Below are 24,579 nucleotides of genomic sequence, written 5' to 3' on the forward strand. Positions count from 1 at the left end.
TTTAAAAATTATTTAAAGACGATCTGGGTGTCTAACAATGCTCCAAGTATTTTGATTAGAGGTAGCCTCATATATTGCCTAATCTATTAATCAATATTTGTTTAACGCCCCCCGATATTTTTTCATAAACTGCTGATAAATATTCATCAAAATTTATAAACATTAAGTAGAAGGATGGTAACGGATGGTAATTAAACACTGCAGTAGTAGTTTATTAAATTTATATAGTAGCTTGATGTTTAATATTATATGGTGATCGGCGGGCGAGACCCCGTCAGTCGTAGCACTCCCGTAGTGGTCCATCAAAGAATGAACTTTGCTTAGCTTGTGGTAAAATAAATCGGCCTTCCCACATTATAAACGTCACAAATATTTAAAATAGCCTTAGTATCATTATTGCTTTTATAAAATTACAAAAGTAAGCAATGTTAAATATGCTATATTTTAAAAGTCTTAAGCTTCATATATACAGGCGTTACTGGTTGGTTTTTCGGGGGAAAAAATGATGATTATATGACTTTTAATTATGCATATTTTTTTTGTTTTATATGTTTTTTGGTTAATAAAAGAAATATTTAAAAAATATGTCTTATTAGATTAAACAATTTATTTTATCATATTTTAAAAATAGTGAGCCTTAATTGACTCGTATATTAAGACTTTTTGCTACGTTTTTCAATACCTTGCTTAGTTTTTCTGGTAATGGTGTACTTAAACTATTGAACTGTAACGAGTTTGAGAGACAATCTTGAAGGCAAGTTTGTGTTAATATTAAAAAAATATTTATTGTATTAAATTTCTAAATTGTTTTACCTTGATCTTTACAATGAATACGTCGCGCAATTTATTATGAATTGTTTAAAAAAATATTGCTTCTTTCGTTGTTAAGTATTGAATGATATAATGTAACTAATTTAGTGCAGATATATTTAATTGTCATAGACTTTTTTTCTTTGAAACTGGTAGATATATTAAATATTTTAACGAAACTAAGGTGATTTTAATGAATAACAATCATTGGCTTTTATTTCTCAACAATAGTACTATTGTTATATATTATGAATATGAACATGATATATTATAAAATATTTTTGTCTACTAGATATCATTTTTAACAGATCTTGTATACGACAAAAAGAATGTTTGATCTATAGTAAAAAACAATAAAAAAATAAAACACTTTAGAATATTTTATTCATACCTAATTTCGTCAACCCTCTGTTTCGAATTTAATACAAGAAATTCTTGGACATATTTGTCGTGTATGTTGGCGGAAACAATATGAGCAAACGCCGACGGAATACAAACTTGCGCCAAGTTGGCACACCTGTCGTGCGAAAAACTACTTTTTGCAATCCCTACCGCCCTAACACAGAGCGAGGTAGGGGTTGAAGAGGTCGCAGATATTCGCAAAAACCTTCGATTTGTGCGCTTGCCGGATATGTGTGTGTGCATGAAGAGAAAATGAATTTTCGCACGTGACACAAATACGAGCAAAAATACAATCTTAAAAAATGTAATCAGATTTGCTCTTTTTATTATTAGATGCAGAAGACTAATCACTTTAACTTTATCTTTTCTCAATATTAACTTTTAGTTTATAGTTAACCATATACCAATATTTATATCTATATTCTTTTTATTTCGCTTTAATACTGGCATTAGAATTTCATTGGTCAACTTTAACCGTAGCACTACATAACTAATTCGTTAGTTAAAAATATATCAGTATGATATTTTTCAAAGAGCACTTTTCTATTTTTAATTTTAACATTTTGATAAACAGGCAATGATATTTAATTTGTATTTCTGTTGATGATTTTATAAAAACAGTATAAAATAAATTTCGTGAAAAATAATTTTATCATCAAGAACAATTAAATATGTTTTAACATAAAGTGAAAAAAAAAGGTAGTTGTATTACTATATTTAGCAAAGTAAATAGATTTTTAAAGTAGTAATGTAGTACAAAAATCGATATTATTTCAAAAATGCAGGTTACTTTTTCATTACTATCTAAAATAAATAAATTTGATGTGAACTTTTCAAATACCGAAATTGATTGTTAGTATTTAAACGACCTCAAATGATCGCTGACTATTATGGTGGACATCCATTGAATCACTAATTCTCCCTCGTAAGCCTCTCATTAATGGGTGGACGGCTTTAATTGAGTCACCACAGGATTGTGCCTAAATCCATTTCCATTTTTGACATAATTACATTGCACACGTTGATTTTCTATCTAAAAATTCAGTTTGCGTGGATTGGAAGGTACTGCTTTAAAAATATTTGTTTCTTAACTAGCAAGATAGGTAATGGATGTATGCCGTATGAGAATGTGTTTATTAGAAAGTTTTTTTCATATGTGTATGTGTGTATTTGTGATGTACGTTCACATTTTCCGGGAAATCCAATAATATTCACCTGGCGCCGGAAGCTGTGGCGGTGCGAAACACGCGCAATAAAAAGCGAAACAGGATATCGGCTGGGGTGAATCGGACCCCATTTTCTGGCGAAGCGGGTATATTTCATAAAATCTCCGGCAAAACATCGTCGGGGAGCCTTCCAAAACTTTGTATATGTTTGCCTTGTTTATTGAAATTTAATATTTTATTAATGTATTAGAATTAAAATAAAATACTAATTTAAAACCATTAGATTTATTGTAACTACATTTTTTTTTGGCGAATTCTAAGCGAATATGCCAGATATTATATTGTCATGTTGCTAAATAACTCAATTGCTAATTTTGGGTTCCTTGGTAGTAATGGTACTTTATTGTGTAGCGATTCATACACATCACCAGTTAAGAGACACGCCAGACGCGCATCTGAAGTTCCTTGAACTGTACCCACGAACATAGCAGTTGTCCGGAAAAATTCTGCATTCATACTACCCCTTCCAACGAGCGTATAATAATATATACATACTTTGTGAATTTTATGGATCCAGTGATTTATTAAATCTTTGACCGTTTCGTAAAAAATAAATATTCTTTCAGTGCACCGAAAAATCTGCGTGCTATTTATGTTTTTTTCTGATCGTAACGAGGGCTTGTGTGCTCCCAATTATTTACGCTATTGTCTTGTTTCCTTGTTGATGAATGATCATTTTGGTCACAGTAAATTAACACGAGTTTTGAGAATAAGACCCTTTACAAACGTGGTTTATTGTTTCCTGTGGTCGTTTCGCAACAAAGAAATATTCTTTTAATGACGGATAATATTTACAGTAAGAACACTTTTATCGTAACGAGGGCTTATGTGTGGTCGCTACACTATAATAGATAAAATTGGTAAACATGTAGTAAATTTAAAAAAAATTGTATTTTTTAGGAATTAAAGAGTTAAAAAACTTATAGTTAATAAGTTGTTTTCTAATTGGGTATAAAACTAATTAATTTATTTATCTGTTAAACAAAACTATATTGCGTATTTGAGCGTACATTCAATAAATAATATTTATTTACAGTTCCAAAGTCGCAAACAAAATCGAGTTAATATCTCGGCCAAACAGGTAGATAAACTTGGATTACACATTCTATAAAATGACGTTTTCAATTTTTATTAATTGTTAATCGATCGTTACATATTAGTCCTGCGAGCACAGCTATGCTTGCGAACCTAACGCCCACATTCTTACGATTCCTACTGATTTACGTGGTGGGGATACGGCGTACTCGCGCGACAGTGAATATATCGCTGTATACAACGGGACTAGACACCTGACTCCACCCAGACTATTATTTTGCTCTAAAGACTCATGTTTAGCAACATTTTCAGGACATTGCTCTAGAAATTGCTTAGTCACAAGAATGATTAACTACTAACGCAACTAAATGATAGTATGTGCATTAATGAAGAGTCTAGTTCCGCCCCTAATTACAAAAATTGATTAGATTAATTGAGAACTGAAAGGGGCATAAATTTTTTCTTAATTTATAATAGAAACTCCAAGATATTTTAAAATTATGTAATTACTATTTCCGATCTCCCAGACACGATACAAATTAAATAATACAATGGTTCACTTTCACACTAGTCACTGACTTTACCACTGGTCTATCGTGCTAGTATTATATTGAATGGTCAGTTGCACTCGAGGACCATGCTAAAAATATAAAAAATCACAACACAAAGCATAGAAATTTATATTGATTTAATGTTTAGTAATGTTATTTTTATGTAGAATTATCTTCTGATCTTTGTACGTGAATTTTAGAAAAATAGCTATATAAAACTAATCAATTATTATATTGCAAAAATATACAAATAATATAATTTAAAAAATATTGTCAGTCTTAAACATAAAACCACTTTACCTTCCGGAAAAATATAAAATTGTCTAGTTTTAGAACCGCGTATATTTCTTTCAAGTCTGTCACGTATTTCACCTTCCGCGCAAGGAAGCAGTAGGAGCCCTCTGCACGCAAAAAACTCTACTACAAAAGTTTTCCGAGTGAAAAGTTTTTGTTAACAAGACCCTTTCTTTGTAGCGAGCACGTCGCCAGCCCTTGAGGTATCGGAGACTCGTACTTTGGCACCCTTTTTGTTTCACCTTGCCATATGTGCAACGCTTATCGGCACAGTATTATACATGTGCTTTTATCTACTTAATACATTAAAAAATAGCTTTGGGAGATAAAGGGATTAATATATATCATTGATATATTTTCAATATAGCACAAATCTTACCTCACACGTTTATGGATTTATCCCATTGACATTGACACTGTTGCATTATTTAGAATTCAACTCTATTCACATATGTATGTATTTTGACATTAGCATATTCGATCCGTTCCATATCCCCTCTAGTATTATTACGGTAGCAATAGGGGTTGAATTGTAACGCTATTTGCTTAGTCGGATATTGAGTCCGTGGCGATGAATCATCTTCGCCGTAATTTCAATGAATCTGTTCCCGGAAAAAATCTAGATAAAAATACAGGCAATCTTGTCGGATCGTTAGAGTTAAACTGTTCTCGGTATTACGGTTACGTTTATGCTTTTCGTAGAATCTATCTCGTCGCTCATAATAATATAACGGGCGTTTACAAATTACCTTGGGAATTAAGCCGACGATTGATTAATTGATAAATAATTATTGTGAGCAGATCAATAAATCTGTCGTTATGCCAATGTGCTTATCGAATATGGTGTTAGTTTATTTTATTAACACAAATGTGTACATACATATACCCCATTTATAAAATACATAGTTTTATTATATAGCAAAGTATGTCTAAATTAAAAAAAATTAACTAGATTTTAATTGTAGTAACTATGTATACTTTTAAAATATTTATGTGTTAAAAATGAATATAAAATGAACATAAAATTAAATACATGAAAATTTTATTCATGCTTATTTTTCAAATTATCCTAAAGGTTCCCCAGCCAAATCTCACCCCTACGTATAAGTATCTCTGTGGCCTTAGCGAACATCATTCACATCTGCTGCACCTTTTCGCAATTTCTCGCCTATATTTCCAAAGTACGGTCATGCATTAAGGACTTTTTAATGTGTATAAAATACTAGAGCTATTTATAACAAAGAAAAAATATTTCATTGTAGCATCCAATATTTAGCTATGCAAATCGACCAAGACACGGCGTAAAGTTATAGCATCCCTCTTGTTGATGTCGCCGCTTGTTTGGCAGAAGTTTCGACGACACCACCCACCTTCGTTGGTCAACCTTGACAGTGTGTTACCTAAGAAACTTCAGTCGAATTTACAAGTCAACCCGAGTCCCCACAGTCGAACTTTCCAACTTGTCCGGATTAAATTGAATCGGATAGGCGAAATGGTCAATGCATTCACTCGGAATTCGAATACGAACTTCTGATTTCATTATATAGGTGGATATTGTGTGGTAAACGCTCCAGATGGTTGCTTAAATGGGGGCAAATATATAAAGTCTCAAATAATCAAAGCTATTAGATTTATTTGCGGTTTTAGTTTGCAATTAAGCATTTAAAATTGCCTTATTCTATCAGTATCTAGTAAATTACTGCTCGGTGTGAAGAATTTTATTGAATTGGCAAATTGGTTTTTTTTTATGTTCATATTTTGTTGAGCATTTTTATCTATAGACGAGGTTTACGACACAAAGTTTAAATCAAATATAAGATAATTGATTCAATTATAAAATATATGCTGAATAGTGGAAGAATTTTTATTATTTATTCTTTCACTTATAGTAATTAGTTTTTTTTAGTTTTTAATTGTTTTAAAGTCACGTATGATTTGTGTGAAAATAAAAAAAGTTTTACCTTTGTAGCTTTGCACGCATTTCGTAGTCTTAAATCGTTTCCAAAAATAGGGTCAAATTCTTAGTTGAATTAAGATTGACGCGAAGTTCAAAGTAGCTGCTTCCTTGGATTTCTCAGTCTCAGCCAATACCTGGCGTAGCTCCGCTTGGTGCAAGTTAAGATGAACTTTAGCGTGTCCCTAATCAAAATCAAAATAGTAAAAAAGTCAAGTTTTGGCTTGTGTAAGTTTTAAATGGAATATACTAATGCTTTTAAAAAAATGTAAATACGCTATGTTTGCGGTTATATACCATCTCAAAGATAGGGGAGGTGCATTTAACCTTCAGGCCAATGTGACATTTTAGGCGAAAGCCGACTATGTTGTTGTCTGTTACTTTGTTTTGAAAATTACCTCTGCTGCAATTTTGAATTTTTTTCAAATTTGTTACTTGACACTTGTAATTTAGGTAATTTTTAGCTACATTACAACGTCCTTAGGGACTTGTATTACCTCCTTTGTATTTGTATACATGCAGCATGTGTTATTACCAGTGAAAATATTTTTTTACTGACATCAGAATACATTTTCACTAGTAAATATATATTTCTACTTATAAAAATGAAATCTAATTTACTTTTAGCTACATTACATTCACTCGTATTAGTTGTATTATTATATATTACCAATGGATATATATTATTACTGGCATTCATATCAAAATACATTTTCACATGTAAATATATTTCTACTATTAAAAATATGCTAGGCAAATTATTTGCTGCTCTAAACTATTGACAGGTGTGAAACATATAAAAAATCACTTGTTTAATTCTGTGTGGCACCAGCAGATTTCGTTAAAAAATAGTTGTAGGGCAGCACTGGATCATTTGCGCAGTGAATGAATATTGACTAGTGATATTATAAATAAATTGTTTATTATATTTCAATTGACCTAGTAAGTGAAATAATATTTATACTGGTGTAAATATAACTTCACTGAAAATACACATTTACTGTAACATTTGTGAAACCTAATCTGATAAGCATAATAAAAGTTTAAGTACTATAGTTAGTTTTAGAACATTCATTATGTCATGTTGGGTTTAGTTAATTTTCGCAACTTCAAATTGAGTTTTATAGGCATTTTGGAGCAAAATATAATTTCAATAGTACCTACCTTAGTAGAAGTGTATGTATATCTATTGGGGAAAATTTATTAAGATATCATTTTACTAAAGCAGTTAGTGAAAATATAATTTTACTTAAAAATACACATTTATTGAAACATAGATATTGTCTGTTTTTTGTTGTCCATTTGAAAATTGTCTTAACCGGTCTAAATCTTTAATCGTCATTTGCGCCATAATGCCGGCGTAATAAATAAACTTGTTCTGCAAGTCGCAAATATTATATAGAAATTAGTGTTATTATTATTACACTTTTTTATACATTAATGGTTTATTATCATATTAAGACTAAAAAATTCGTTTATTATTATAAATATTTCATTAAGAGCATCGAAAAATATATAAATTATTAAATTGCGTAATAAAACAAGAAATATTAATTTTTCGACAAATTTTAGAAATATCAGTTTATATATAAAAATCCGTTGCTTCTATACCGAATTTAATTTTTCAAATACAAGCACAAACCACATATATTACTGGCTTACTCGTCACAAAAACTACAACCGTTAGCAAGTAACAGGTGTAGTCTCAGACCCAAAGAAGTGCAAATTGTTCGCCGAGAAGCAATACATCATATATTCGGTTTTGCAATAACTCGCCACATGTGCCTCGGTCCACAAGATTGCGGGGTCAGCGCAAATCGAAATGCCAAAATTATGAAATAAGATAAACTTCCACCTACTCTCTTGCATTTACATATATTGTACAAGAGCTCTAGAACTACAGGTGAACAGGTGGTGCTATGATAAAAACGTAAATTTTCAATCTAGAGGCGTCCCTGTGGGCTCGTTTCGAGATCCCCTCTCTATATACATAGATGCTGACCGAGTGGTATGCAAATAAAGCTATGACATTCACAAGTCGCAAGTTCGGAAGATGTGGGGTGGCGTCCCTTGAAAACTTAATCACATTTCTGACCTCACGGAATGGCCGGCAGATGTTGCCCGAGAAGACTCTTTTTCGGATTGTGTCCCGTGAACGCGACCCCATCGCATCTGAAATTACAATTGGGGGCGACGATGAAAAAAATGAATGTGTAGGGTTGGAAAAGCGTGATGAAAAAGTGCATGTATTCAGAATTTGGCATATTGGTAACGCGAGAAAGAATATTGACAAAATTTTAAGGACCAACTGAAATTATAGAAATATTTACTTTTTAGTATTATTTACAAAATGGTATATAATAAATATAATTAAAATAATATGAAGAAAATTAAAAGCTTGAAAAACGGCATAAAATATGAATTTAGAATACGATCTATGAAAGCGTTAGTATTATTTTACTAATGTAATAAATAAAATAAAATATAGCTGAAGTATAATACTGAAGCGTATATGTATATCGTAGATAATCGCTCTGATAGTAAATTGCCTGGAAGTTCTTGCAGCGAAGTAGTATTCCAAGCAGATAGTCCGGTTTTGTACCATGTAATATACACCGTCATGCGCGTAAACCGTATGCGCATTCCCATAAAGCATGCATTAGGGCACCATGTCGACGTCACATCTCGCGTCTCTTTCTAGCATTCTCTCGTCTCTTTCTAGCGTCTTGGAGGCGCCTTGCTGCCGCTCGCGCTGACTTTTACTGCACAACCAAACAACTTATTCTTATTTTAATGATATTGTATTGATTTGTTCTCATTTCGGTATATCTTCCGTTACGCACATTGAAAAGGCAAGTGGCAATGCAGTGTGATCATAGTTGCTAGGTTTGTTGGTATAGTTCGCGGGATTTCAAACGCGCGTCTGGCTTGTCTCTTGAATAGTATTGAGTATGAATTGCTGCAATTCGACAATTAAGCAACTGATTTACAAGTGCCTTTAAGCAATAGTTGAAAATAAGCTGTTCATTTTTTTCTATTATGTATTCTATTATAGTTTAATTATTAAAAAAAAAACATATTTTAATATTGTTAAAATATAATGAATCACGAAAAGCACACTCTACACCTATGTATATTTATTCACCCCAACCTTTAATGCGTTTAATAGCGTTTCTTAGAATCATAACATTCATTTTAAATTTGCCGTACATATGCCCCTTAAAGAGCAAAAATGCTCTTTCATACAACGTCGTAATGCAGAAATGCATTTGGTTGCAAATGAAGGACATAAAGCAGATCCTTTTCGGTTTCGGTTCTGTCTGAAATAGTACAGGGTGGTAGGTAGATACAGGGAGGTTTAACAAAGACGCCGGCGTGTTATCATCATTACTCGGGACGCTTTCATCCACTCGGGGGCGCATTAGCACAAAAAAGCTTGTCGTGAAACCTTTGTTATTCACGAACCCATCCCAGAAGCCCATCGTGTAGCCAGAGCCCGAGTCCACCGAGCCTCGGGACGCTCCCCATATCACCTTTGTGTGTATCCCGCATTCGGTTTGGTTCTTAATGGCGATAGTTGGGTACCTCTGGCGGTAATACATTAACACCTTTCAAGTCTTACGTGCCCCAAAGGAGCCTTTGTACTCTTTTTATACTTTCTGTGTGATTCCATCGGTGACCCACACACGCCCGTTGTCTCCGTGTTTCTTTATACACAAAGGTGCATTACGGAACAGCTAAAGCTAGAAAAACACATACTCTATTTTTCTATATTTTATTTTCACATTTAAACCTCTGAAACATATTAGTGCTTTTATACACCTTAACGACCCAAGATCAACTGTCCGGCGTGACTCACAACTGTTGCTATACTTGGCACCTGGAGAAATTTTTTTAAATCACTCAGGATTGTAATAACCCTAAGATTTTTTAGGAAAGTTTAATAATCTTTTTTATCCTCTTTGAAAAACAGTATTAAAGTGTTTCCGAGAATCGTTATCTTTGTAAACGGTCGCCACACAGTAAACATGACTATCTATGTAAATGTTAGTCAGGAATAAAATCAACAATATTTTATTATTTTTTTTAGCTTAGCTAAATAAATATTATTTAACAATTGTTTAAATATGGATTTTTTATAAATATCTACATACACAGATACATAACACACTAATAAAATATTTTAATTGTAAGTATAACACATGTGTCATAATCAATTGTATCCTATTTTAAATTGCCTTTTTTTTCTTATCACAATATGACGTAATTATATATTTTTTAATTTAATAATGTAATATAAAATTTATATTTTTCATGTATAATAATGAGGTCAATTTGAATGAGCAATGTATGAAATAATTGTTTCATAAAAGATTGTTTCTGTAAAGTGGTAGCGAGCGTGCATTATTTAGAACAGTGAATACCCCATGAATATTTATTATTAATTTTATGAAACAAAGTATTTATTTAAATTTACATATTTCTTGAAATAATTTTCTGTTAAATTAAATATTGAAACTTTTAAATATATATAATAATAATACTAGCTCTATTTTATTTTATTTAAATGTGGTCTGTTTACTTGGTCAATAGCAATTTTTATGATATGTGTATATGTTTCCTTTTTTCTCGTTTCTCACATCTACTAGGCACATGGAAAAAAAAATAACATGTGGGAAGTCTCCAACTGGAGGTTTTCTTTTAATAATCAACATTAAATTATAGTACGTTTGATTAAGTTAAATTATAGTCTAATCTGTATCTTATTATATATTAGTTTGTAGTACTTTTATTAGTGGTCATGATATTGCTTATGTTAATTAAATATATTTTTAAGTTTTAACATTATTACGCGTTTAAGTCTACCCTTAGTTATAGGATTGTCTCTTAGCAGATTACTTGCTAGTAGTATGTTGTAGTATGTTTTTGCTCTGTTTAAATATTGTTCACTTATCTATTTTTCTTTTTCTTTTATATTGACACAGTTATATATAATTGTTAAGTTAAAACCAAGAAGCACCGTTCATCAACCTGATAAATTTATTCTATAATCTCTCAAAAATATTCATATTAGATATGGAGGTCACATCCCAAATCTAAGCTACATAATACCAATACGGTTTTATGAGTGTATGAGTTATATATTATCATTTTGTTTTCGAATTTGGTCCTGTGAGCCATTACAATCTGGGAAGTTAAAGTCGCAGATGTTTCCTTTTGTTCTAAATATGAGTTTTTTCTAAATATGTGGAATTCATTTCCCGTTAAGGGACACAATAAGACAGTATCTTTGTTTATCGTGAATGTCAAATGGATTAATTTATTTTTATTAGCTCTGATTCGCCATTTAGAGAGCCGTTTGAACTTTCAGAGATGATCTTGCAGTCTCTTTGATGCTATTTTTGGGTCAGCATCAGACGTCATTATTGTAGCGTCATCGTCAAATGAAGCAATTCTTTTTGAGTTCGTCTGAGAAAGATCTATCATGTATAACAAATACAGCATCGGTCCATGAACGCTGCCTTGAGGCACACCCAATTATATTTAGTACAGTTTTGTGTTTACGTTCCCGATTTTAATTTAAGTGTCTATCTTTTAGGTAAGATATGGATTATTAATTAATAATAAGATGTTATGTTAATTAAGAGTAGTCCTGGGTACTTTGTCAAAAGCCTGTGTTGCATTTTAAAATACAGCTGAGCAGATTTTTCTATTTTATTGATATATTTTGCCAAACTATGCACTTGTACTATTCTAGATTTAGTAAGAGATTAAGATCCTCTATTACCAGTGCGATTAGTTTAGATACGTAGGAGGCAATATCGTCTGTTTTTTTCTGGTTTCAGTAAAATACTAATTTGCGCAACCTTTCATTGATTTAGAAAGTAGTTTATTCTGATTACTGAGTTGAATAGTAACAACAAAAATTAATATATTAGCATATGAAACAAATTTTATTTGATTATAATGCACATTTGGATTATTTAAAGAATGACATCAATATAAATTAACACACTATTTTATGATTTTATTATATTAAAAAATTACCATAATGTTTAAATTATACATTGATACATAATAAAACGACTTAGATTTCAATAAATATTCAACACGTATATTTCAAACGCGTTATTTAAATTCTAAAAATATTTTGACTCTTCATAAAAACTGTATATTTATCACAAAAATGCTATTGTTATAATGCCAACATTTTTTCTTTTATATTCAACATTGTCACCTAACGTTGACATGTCGTATTTCATTATTTAACGATCTCATTTTGCATACACATAATATTAATAATTACGACTTCATAAATGCCACATTTAGATTATTATGTAAAAAGTGAAATTTCAAAACAGTGTAATTTTGCACAATAGGTTGAAAATAAATTAGATGTTTTATGGGTATTTTATTTATTTATTCACAATATTTATTTTGTGCGTGTGGGTTGACTGTACGATTCTTTAGTGAGTATCGCTCTTTTGGTCCTTTGTGGCTATCCTCTTTGATTAACTTTGATCTAGGTGTGGCTAGGTGTAAGGAGGGCCGAGGCCCGAGGCCACAATGCCAATACAATTTGCTATAAGGTGAGGAAGTTCCTTTATGTGCGAGGGGAATCAAGATCTCCGACTGAGATATTAGCGACAACTGCGCCAATGGAACGGAAAATGACAAGAAAAGTTTTTTTTTGCTGCGTCATAGTGGACAATAAGTCGCACGAGGTAGATTCGAGTCGGGTTGTCTAATTAAAAACACGCTAGATTTACTAACGAAGAACATCTGAAAGCTTCCTTATTAGTATTATAAATAGCTAGTATCATATTTAAAAAAATTTAGATAACTGGACTAATCGATGCTACTAATTGTTTCAAACTTATAATTTTTAAATAAAAAAAAAACAGGAAAAAATTATGATATATAAAATTCTGATCCATATATAGACTGCTTACAATGAAATATTTTTAATCTATAGATATTCATATGATTTTTAAATATGATTTTGTAAAAAATATATGTCATATATTATCCTGATGGAAAAAGGAAATATTTTGCTAAAATATGTGTTGATTATATTACGGTTCCGCATATTCGCGTGCTAATGAAACTTCGCGGTCAGTTCGTTCATTCGTTTTCGAAGGTTAAAAATAATATAACTTGAGCTTATTAATATCGCACAAACGTAAAAAATATTTGCACTTTTATCTAGATATGGTAATACATACGTTTACAATTATTTTGAGAGCGAAAAAAATGTAACCTTTTGTCAAAACATATATAGTTTATTTAAAATTCAGTGAAAATAGCGGACCGTAGTATGTTAAAGGGCATCTAAACGCAGATAATCGGCTATAGTATTATATTATTTAAAACATTCCTAGAGAATATAATCTATTATATAATTATGACAAGCTGACCAAGACGCCAGCACCGTGGTTATTGGGAGAATCACGACGAGTTTCTTGATGTCCCAATACCCAGAAATGTTAATCTTGATTCTTGGTTAATTATTATTCAACCTTTCAATATAATTAAAAATATTTTGCAGCTAGTCAGCGGTCGACATATTGTTGAAATAAGTAATATAAATTTGCATTTACTATTTTAATGCACCTGTAGTGGCTAGATAATATATTTATTTAAAACCTCATTAATACCATTCAAAATCTGTAAAAAATTGCACATAAAGAAAAAGTATCATTCATTTTGAGCAAAATATGATTTTACCAAATATGAATCCTAACTTAATTTCTATGGATAGGGTTTTATAGATAGGATTTTTTTAGTGTCATTTCTTAACATCTACTGTTTGTAGTTGACTAGACAAATATTATTGTCTTATTTGTTTCATGATACTTTGGACTGCTTAAGTAACTAATTTAAAAAACTATTATTACTTAATTAAGTATTGAATTTAAAAAATTCTAATATGTTTAAAAACAGATAATTTGTTTACAGCACACAAGTTAGTAGGCTTTGTAATTTATTTTCATAAATGGTAATTTATCCTTCATCTGAGAAAGTCTCTTCGAAGTGATTTTTTAATGGTATCGAATTTTTGTGTTAATATGTGTTAGACTAAAATGACAGTAACAAATCACAATGAGAAATGTTGTTATTAATAATTAATACATAAATTAATTTTAATATTACCTAAAAATATTTCTGCACATTTTTAAGCACGGAAAAAATCATCAGCTACCTATTAAAATATAAAACTAATAATGCACTGAATAAAAATATCACTGAGGACACGGGTTACAAAAATCAATACCAGGGGGTACAGATCCTCGGCGACGCGTCATCGCTGGCGTGTGAATGAGTTCGTTTCTCAAAAGCATAAATATAATTTTACCACGCTTTTCTTATCTAAATAGCAGTTAAAAAGCTGATCAAAATTTAGTTCCCTAAAACGTTGTTTGACGAACGCTAGTTAAAGATTTTTCGATTGATTTTTCATCTCTTTACGCAAAAATCAGTAAAAAAGATTTAGCAGAAAAAATATTTTTGATAAATAAAGATAAAATTTCATTTTGCATAAATAAAAATTATACAAATCAAAACACAGTATAATTTGCATTGTTCATAAACTAATTTGATATTTATTTTTGTTTTACGCGTTTAAAGGGTTAAAATAATCGTGGTATATTTAACAAACTCTATTACTAACCAATTATTTATGGTACTCTTTAGGGTATTTTAAGTAATTTTACACAAACATTGCCTTATTTCAAGTTAAATTTTAATATTATTAAAAAAATCTTGCTGTATTTTACAACACAGTAAGCTGCTTTAAATCTTTAAATGTATAAAATATTTAATACCAAATCATAACTATGTCATATTAAATTTCCTAATTAATTCAGTAACGATTTAAAAATACTTTAAAGTGCCATAATATATGACAATTCAAGGGTGTGTATTTATGACATTAAATGCTCGGGCACACAGAGAGCGATCTGTCGCGGCGGGAAGCGATATCTGACCACGGCGACAGGCGGTCCGGTTGTATTATGTGATGTTGCATCAGTTCTGTCAGACAGAACGCGGTCTACGGCGGTCTATCGCAGATCGCGTTCTGTCTGACAGAACTGATGCAACATCGCATAACGCCGCGGTCAGATATCGCTTCCCGCCGCGACAGACCGCTCTCTGTGTGGCCGAGCCTTAAAAGTCCAATCATCTGTCTGGAAGCGCCCTAAAGTGACAAGACAAAAAAAGCACGCTGAATTCGATCTAATGTCAAGGTTCTCCTTACTGTTTACTTGAATTATAGTTCACTACATATTCTTAGCACTAGGTTGTATATTCAATAAGAATGAGTGAGATTATTACTTTCCAGTTTTACGCTGATTACACAGAGCAATCCAAAAAATGACAAAAATTGTGGACAATCAACTTTACACTTCAATACTATTTTTTTGTTTTTTTTTTAAAAAAAAATGGCCGTTTTGTAAATCTGCAGCTACTATATTTACCAGATATGCTTTCTGCAATTTTTTCCAGTTTCTGCAGATATGTATTAAAAATAAAATATATATTTTTATCATAGAGAGATAAAGGCAATATCTATGAGTAATAAATTAAAAATGTCGTTATTCTTAAATTAATAAACATGCCAAGTTAGCTGCATGTGAAAATCTCTTAGTGGAACACTATATATTTACATATTAATTTAGCTTTATTAACTGATATTAAAAAGTAATTCTGTATTGAAATCATTGTCGAAGCGCTTTCTTCTGAATTTAAATTTTTAATAAATATAAGCAAATATTTTCAGAGTTTAATCTGGGAAGCTAAAAACTAGAGAAGTTGAAAAAAAATAGATCAGTTTATTTATTACCTGGATTTTTTTAATTAAAATAAGATAACTGTTGATCTTTGATTGCTTTTGTTATGCTAAAATTTTGAAGTTAATGCGTTTGGCATCCATTAAAAGGTTATTTATTACCGTTAATGAGGTATATTTAAATGAGTGAAAGAAGTGTTATTTATCACCTTTAAGTATCCGTTGATCCTGCACGTGTCATTTAAAATTTGTAAATAGATCAACTCGATTGTGATTGGCAAAAAACTAAATTACAAGAATACTAATCCGATTTTGTGATTGAAGCTGTCACAACATAGATACACATAGAAGATCAAAACCACTAGATTTTAAATTGATTCGCCCAGATATAAAATAGAAAAAAACTCAATATGCTATTAAGTTGTTTCAATAAATTTTAGGTAAAAAAAATATGTTTAAATTCAATTTTATTCACACTTTGGATATTTTTATTTTATATTAATTGTTATATAAATAATACATACGTTATGGAATTATGTTAATGTATGTACAATATATTTGTGAATGTACATATATGTTTATTTATATGTGCATAATATATGTACTCTAGCCTCAACCGAATGCCAGTATAAAAAGTATGAAATTATTATTTTTCACTTTTTTATTTAAATAATCTATCATACATTACCTGATTTGATTATTATGTACACGGGCAACTTATATATTCTTAAGCCATATATAACTGCAGTTTTCTACTATCCGTAACTTTAAAAAAATATATACAAACAATAAACTCTGTAAGTTTACGTCAGATTCTGTCGTTCTTGGAGACCATCCAAAAAATGTGCGTTCATTAATTAATAGTTGTTTTTCTTTGTTCTGAAAAAAAAATACTCAATTAAATCGCAGACGGACTCATTCAACGAATGTCTGTTTATACGTGTCGCGTTATTCGCTTTCTAAACAATTTGCAATAATTTGCAATAAAGTATAAAAATTTCAAAGGAGATAATGAAAATAACAAGCATGAAATGTTCACGTAACACAGACGGAACAGTTATAAGTACCGATTAGGAATTGAAAGAAAAGTTTGTTTTAAAAATTTGTTTCTTAATAAAAATTTAACAAGCCTATGCAGTTTATGAACAATGACATAATGTGTTATGGTGTCATATTTTTAAATCAATTTGTTCTGCAACAGTTATTATTTTAATTTTCATGTTATATAAGGATTACAGTAAATATTTTAAAATTACCTAATATTGACTCTGCAGTGAGAGAGTCGTTTTAAAAAGTATATTATTGAAAATCAGAGAGAAAAATTATTTTAAAAGTAATTTGTAATTTATTGGCAATGTTCAATCAAAATTTAATTAAAAATAAAATAATTTATGGAGCAATGATTTTGATATAGTATAAATAAAATAAAATTACCTTATATAATTTTTATATATACATTTATTATCAGTTAATAAAATATTACAAAAAGAAGATTTAGGTCACGATCAATACGCCAGAATCATTATCGATATTCGCAAAAAGAATACGATACACCCGAGCGGATCGTTTTAGCAATCAGAAGAATTCACGGAATTTTGAAGAACACAAATTGGAAGATCAAGAGTTGAGTATTTAGGCTTTGGGAAGATGTTCTCCTTGGGGTTGGAATCCGTTTTCGTCGGCGATGTAATTGATGGTGTATACTTTTCCGTCTGGAGCTACCCACGACATTGTTCCTCTGACCACCAAAGCTTCGTTTTCTGTTCCAACGTTCTTCAACTGAGCTTCTTCTTGGCGGTTGGTTCCGTCACTCGTTTCAAAACTGTGATACATTATACAAACATTGAAAGAAAGTGTGTGATATACAACTTGATTCTAAGGAATACTCACGCAAATTTGTAGCCATCTACGCCGATGTTGTCATTTTCGTATCTGAGGATTTGGACGTCCTTTTGAGGTGCAGCGAAGGCTACAGCCACGACGAAGAAGAGGAAGAAGAATGCCTGGAGACAATTCGAAAAAATATTTATAGAAGAACTTCACTATATAATCACTATATCACTGATGCACAAGTACCGCTTTCATTTTTGTATGTGGATTTCGGTCTTCTAGCTTTGAACACTGGAAGAATGATGATTAGACTAAGAAGATGTTCGAGTTTATATACCCGCAGATCCACCTCTTCTTCTCGATCGTTTCGAGATGAAGATGAGCAGTGTTAGAACAATGGCGTTACTTCATTTGACCGAGTGTGGTTGCGCATAATGGACGCATAACAATCTGGATAGTTTATCGATCTGGAAGAAGTTTTCATTGTTGTTAATTTATGATAATTATGTATGTCGCATTATTCATAATATATGTGTGTGAGGTCGTCTTAATTTATGATACGACTTTCGCTTTCTGGCTGCGTTCATTGATGAGCAACATTTTGAAGAAGTTCAACATTGACACGATTCCCACATTAGTGACTAATCAGCGTTAAATATTTTACTTCAGTGAATTATCCCATCGCTGTGTCTAGACAAGTTTTAGATTGTGTAATTGGCGCATCTTCGGAATTTCGTAAATGTCTATTGGAAAACGATATATGTCAATATGAAGTCTCAATTTGAAATTTCATCGCTTATTTCTGTAGATGATTAATCAGTTTTTGGATGACATTCGGTATGATTTATCAATAATTGACAATGATTGGCAGCAAATTACGGTTACCTTGGCACACGGCGGATGAACGACCTGCCCGTCGGCGGTGTTGAGAAATGCACCTTGATATTAAAAATCTGGGTTCTTTCTCTAGCCATTTTTGCTTCAATAAATAATGTAGATTAAATTTCAAATATTTCGATTAATTATTATTATATATTTATTAATTTTTAATACTGTAAGTGTTAATAAATCATCATATAGTGATCCTTGAATTTCATAAAAAATCATGTTTGGCAAAAAAAAAAATAGGTTAAGATCATTTTAGATTCATATATAAAATTAGTATTTTTTAAAAGTAATAATCGATATGATCTCGTTAAACTTTGCTTTAACGAAGTACTTGAAAATATATTAAAATGCATTTTTATGGTTATTTTTTATTTTATTAATTTATTTAGCTTAATAGAAAATGTTTACACCAAACAAATTTTAACTGCACACACACATATAATATATATTAACAGAAAAAAAAATTAATGCTATAATTTATTTCTTAATGAGCGATTGTGTTTTATATTCCATTTAGGAAACGCGTTACAGTTTTATTTTTGCGGATTGTCCTAGGAATATTATTATATAAATTAACACCTCTGTATATAATTCCACTGGATGTTGTTAATTAATGTTGATACTGTTTTTGTATTATACCTAAATCATTTTTATTTGATTTTAAATTGTTCAAAAGTATTAAACCTTTTGGATCTATGCCACACTGCTAGACAAAAAATTATCAAGGGCCGTATATAGAATTTAATATTTATTTTCTACACGTCGAATACAACTTTTTACAAATAAGATAATAGCATAATATTCTTTAAGAATAATATGTTATTATCTTCATTTAGAAGATTTAGAAACTTTAAATTATTTGTGGCTTTAATCCTTTTGATCTTATTCAAATTTATTTTGTCAATGATGACGTTTTAAAATAGCTTTATCGATTTAGAATGTAGTGCTAATATTTTATTTATCCAATCATTTCTTTGAAAAACTCGTCCTTAAGAAATCAGATAAGTCAGTTCTTCAGTAATATTAAATTCATTGTCAATTCCTTGACATAAGTTAAGCCATATCTGTAACATCAGTGCTTTCATTCAAAGCTATGAAATCAGATTCAGAAGTATCTGTATGTTTTTAAGAAAAATTATTTCTGCTACATTTTCAAAACTTTAATAAATTCATTATCAGTCAACGGATTTGCTTTGACTAAAAATTTCATTTATCTGCTTTTATTTAAAAATTGAGAAGTCATTTTTTAGATATTTATATTTTTGTCTACGACAGATTTCTTGCAGTTACTTCAATTTTGAAAAAAAAATTAAAGCCTTTAAAAATAAAAATTTTTTCATTGAAAAAAATGCTTTATATTTGTGTGAAAATTATTATTGATATGTTTTAATTCTGTAAACTTATATAAACGATTTATTAGTACACCTCCATAGTCTCCGTCCTTGATAATATAAAGAAAGTTCATCGAGATCAATTTAAGACGTAACCGCAAATGTCAGAGTGTAAAAAAACCGAACTGATTTTAAATGCTATGTATCATACACAAGTCGAAACTTGATTCAAAGATGCGGTTATTAAAACAATAAAAATATATTTAATAGAATAATAGAAATAGACTTGTTTTTTAATTGACTATATTTTATTAACCTTGAAATGATACAATAATATAATTTATTTATTTTATATTTGTATTTTTTCAATATAATAAATTATTAACATGCTACATGTTGATCCATTTTATTGATCATTTTTTTAATATGGAGCTATAATATAATATATTTATAAAACTAATCATGTCTTATCAGTTGCAATAAAATAAAATATTATTGATCATAAATCAACGATAGGTCATGAAATATGTAATTTGACCCGATGTATCAATAATTGTTTTTTTGTAGAAGAACGTGTGTACTGAGCATCGATAAATGTCAGATTTTATTATGAGTAAATTTAAAAAATGTCAGAGGTTCAATTACGTAATGATGTCTGGATATTTTCTGCATATTTAATTTTAATTGTCGACCATTCATCAAGATCATCTAATAAATAGTAAAAATTTATTTTTATCGATAAAAGGTTGGCTACCGATGCATTCAATGATTTTCTAGTAGGTATTCGTCTCGACCTGCATGTTTGGCACGGCTAATTATTACAAGCGCCGAACACGTTAAACCCGTGGCACAGTGGAACACGTCGACAGTTCACATCCGTTATATATTTACGCAACGGAAACATACGTCTTGTCGATGTCCGGTAAATTTCGAAACGGTCTAATGTGTAGATAGTATTATTTTTAAGTAGTTCACAATAAAATAATTTAAAAATAACTTTCAATTTCATACTATTTTACTATTTATAGTTGAATGAAAGTGACGAAACTCTTCATTGTTAAATTATGATGGTATGATTCGCCGATTAAATGAATTATATTGTAACAATATTCATGGAACGGTTGTGAACCTTCACTGTTAATCAGTTTTCAAAATACATTCTCTTCGTAATTTATTTGCGTAAATTATATTATATTACGAAGCAGTATTTTTAACAACATTTACTTTTCGTGTAAAGATTTTACTTAAAAAAAATAAACCTGTTGTTATTTGCAATTCTATTTTTATGATACAATAAAATACATAAGGCTTCAAATAGTATTTCAATATAGGAAAATTGATTCGGTATTTTTGGGTCACTCTGCATACACGTGCGGTTGAATACGTAATTTGAAGATGAAGTCGAGCATGAGCCATTCAAACTTATAAATAAACCATTATTATGTTTTAATGAATGTCGGCTTTATAGTGTGTTCTTCTATTTGTCTCTCCATAAACATACCAGCCAACTTATTGAGGATGTTAATGTGCCGAATCGCCTCATCTAACCTTTGAGACTCGTTCGCTCACCTGACGATTTTCGGGTTTTCCCCTTGATTAATGCGTCTGGTGGTGTTTTCATTGGCAGCCGACAATGTCGGTTGCAGTTAAAAACGATTGTTGTGCCGCGAATGCATCATCAACGAACACTCATGACAGAAATAAACGTAATCGACCTGTCGCGTTGTGATTTACGGTTTTTTAGACAGAAGATGTGTCCGAATCTGTCATTGCAATCGAAAATACTATGTATTGTAATTAAATATTATATAAGTACGAAACGTCTACACTATTGACATAATATACCACACGTGTATTGGAATTGTTACCACTAGTGAGTCTCAATGAATCCTGTGGCTGTTAAGGTTTTAATGAAGGTCTGAAGTCTTAATGAAGCTTGCAGGTTCAAAATGTATTGCAGTTTTGATAAGCGTTTGAGGTATTCATATAAAACTCTTGGTAGCTTTAACGGTTTCAGTAACTGAATTACTCTTCTTAATATCTATATACGCACATCTTTAAAAAAGGCCAGGTCTACTCGCGATAAAACGATTTTTAACCGTTGAATAAAGTAATGAATTTCTGAATTAAAAAATTTTTTTTTGAGAAACAATTTAACGTATTTTATTCACACCACAATCTATAAATTATTTTAATTATAAATAATCTTTATTAATCACGTTGAGAGTAGATAACGCACGTAGCAGTTTTCAATCTGCCTTATCGGCCAACTGAAATTATTATTTGTAGAAATTCGCCATTTTATTTTCTAAAAAACACATTGGTATCTTATATTAAAATAAAATATAAATATTTTAAATATTTTTTTAGTTCCCCTTGTATTCTAAAAGAAAAGTTGATTTTTAAAAAGCAAACACCATATGCTTTTTATTCACTTGGTTTTATCTGAAATATTTATATATTTTAGGTAATCACAAAATATTTTTCTTAATGAAACATATAATTTACTTTTGAATATTTATTTGAGTTTAAAAAATTAAAAAAATATAATTTACTTAAAAAAATATAAATTCTTCTTTCACCTCTCGGTCAATTTATTTATTCATTAGCATAACATGCTGGAAGATTTGGTGTTAAATATTTTGATTGCTCCCTTTCTACATTGTCTAAATTTTTGTTTTTTTGGTCTAGGAGACTAATGAGTAATGTTTAGAGAATAAGCCTTCCAGCTAAGTTTCTTGATTTTATCGAGAGTCAAAAAAGCTCGACTGACTGTTAAAACTTAAATGTATGAAAAATGACGTTCATTTTGAGAGTACAAATTATTTTTTATTTTAATTTTGAAGTAGATTGCATAGTTTTAAGCGTGTTAAGGAAATGTAATGATCCGCTATTATATAACAATAAAACGAATATTTATTTGCCATTATTCTTATTTTGTCTTGGCAATGATCACAGCAAAAAATTAAAACTTAACGTCTTTCATACATAATAAAATATAACAGTCTTCCATATTTTTTCCATTGATTATACACGTCAAAACTCAACAAAATATGCCTTATAAACATATAAAATTAATATTGATCCTATATATACATATATTACATGTGCTAAATATAATTATGAGGCATATATTAGTTAAAAAACCGATTCGATTATTAAGTGTGAGAATATTATTGTTTGTAATTATGTAAACATATGTTTGAAAACTTTTTGCACAAAATCAATAAATATATTCACTTGCGAATTTAACTTTTTTATATTTATTTAAAAAAAACTAAATAATATTTTTTTGGTAGAGCCTAACTTATAAAGCTAATATTTTATTAGATGCGGTGATAATATTCAGTAATTCTCATATTTATAATAATTTAAAGGTTAAACAAATAGTCTCTATGAACAGTAAAAGCTAGTAATAAATAAAGTGATTATTTTAATAGGTTGTCTAAATATCAATTGATTGCCTGAATATTTTTTAATGCATCGTTAACTTTAAACATAATATTATGTATTTATTAAATTATAGATTAATAATGCTACATGTATATTTTGACCTTTTTTAATAATATATTAGCTATAAATTAATTTTGATTTAATCTACTGATTTACTCACTCTTGAATATTAAAACTGAATTTGCTTAACAACTGTTTTAAAAAAAACTTGTGGAGTGTTTTGTTTTCAGGTTTACATTCGAATTATTAAATATCATGTGCTATTTTAATTTCTGTAAAAACCATACAGACATTCTCTAAATAAAACATTTACTAATTGCTAACTAACAGTTTTTTTTAGCAAGAAAACATTTACACATATCCTATTAGCCGTGGAAGGCCATGAGAAAAAAATAATCTGCTGTAAAAAAAGGCAACGAGAAACTACTAAACTTAATTGATTTCCTGATAGAAATTACATATTTAGACATTAAAATATATATTAAAATTACAACATACATGAAAAATTAATTATAAATGTGCAATAGAATTTCGATTATTAAGAATTGACCTGCTTAAAATTTAGCTTACAAATAATTTAATTGTCATATAAATTTATTTAATTCTGTATATTTATTTCATTTAATTAATTATGTGTATTACATTTATAAAAAAAATAGTAGGAAGAATATTAACAATTCATTAATGAATGTTAATGTGACTCTAATCGGAAAAACTGGTTTTAATATATTTTTTGTCAATGAATTTAAAGAAAAAACTGCTTTGTATAAAAAATACACATAATAAAGTTTTAATTTAAAATTTAATATAAAATAAAAAATATATATGGTTGTTAAAAATTGGTTAATAAACCATTGTTTTTTGTATATTATCATATAAAATACCTCTTCAAATCAGTGCCATTTATTTGCTTCTAAATTAATATTTAGGCCTTTTAACGTTATTTTTTGTGCAACATTGCTTAATTTACATATTATAAAGCGAGTTATTGATATGTGTTAGACTCACATGCAAA

At 29.7% G+C, this 24,579-nt stretch overlaps 2 protein-coding genes across 2 annotated transcripts in view; one reads left to right on the forward strand and one right to left on the reverse strand.

Moving 5' to 3' along the window:
* The window catches only part of LOC148226633 (uncharacterized), a 618,271-nt gene that overhangs the window by 134,286 nt on the left and 459,406 nt on the right, over positions 1 to 24,579 (forward strand). The gene's annotated exons all lie outside the window — the stretch shown is intronic.
* LOC148226634 (endocuticle structural protein SgAbd-6-like) lies at positions 17,498 to 18,295 on the reverse strand. The gene is made up of 3 exons (XM_088203469.1): positions 18,139 to 18,295; positions 17,953 to 18,065; positions 17,498 to 17,884 (listed from the first exon to the last, which is right to left on the reverse strand). The coding sequence occupies exons 1-3, from the start codon at positions 18,145 to 18,147 to the stop codon at positions 17,695 to 17,697; spliced, it is 312 nt and encodes a 103-aa protein (XP_088059595.1). The 5' UTR covers positions 18,148 to 18,295; the 3' UTR covers positions 17,498 to 17,694.

Source organism: Plectrocnemia conspersa, unplaced genomic scaffold (assembly GCF_051122295.1).
Source record: "Plectrocnemia conspersa isolate PC_06_02 unplaced genomic scaffold, ASM5112229v1 ptg000014l, whole genome shotgun sequence".
Classification (NCBI taxonomy): Eukaryota; Metazoa; Arthropoda; class Insecta; order Trichoptera; family Polycentropodidae; genus Plectrocnemia; species Plectrocnemia conspersa.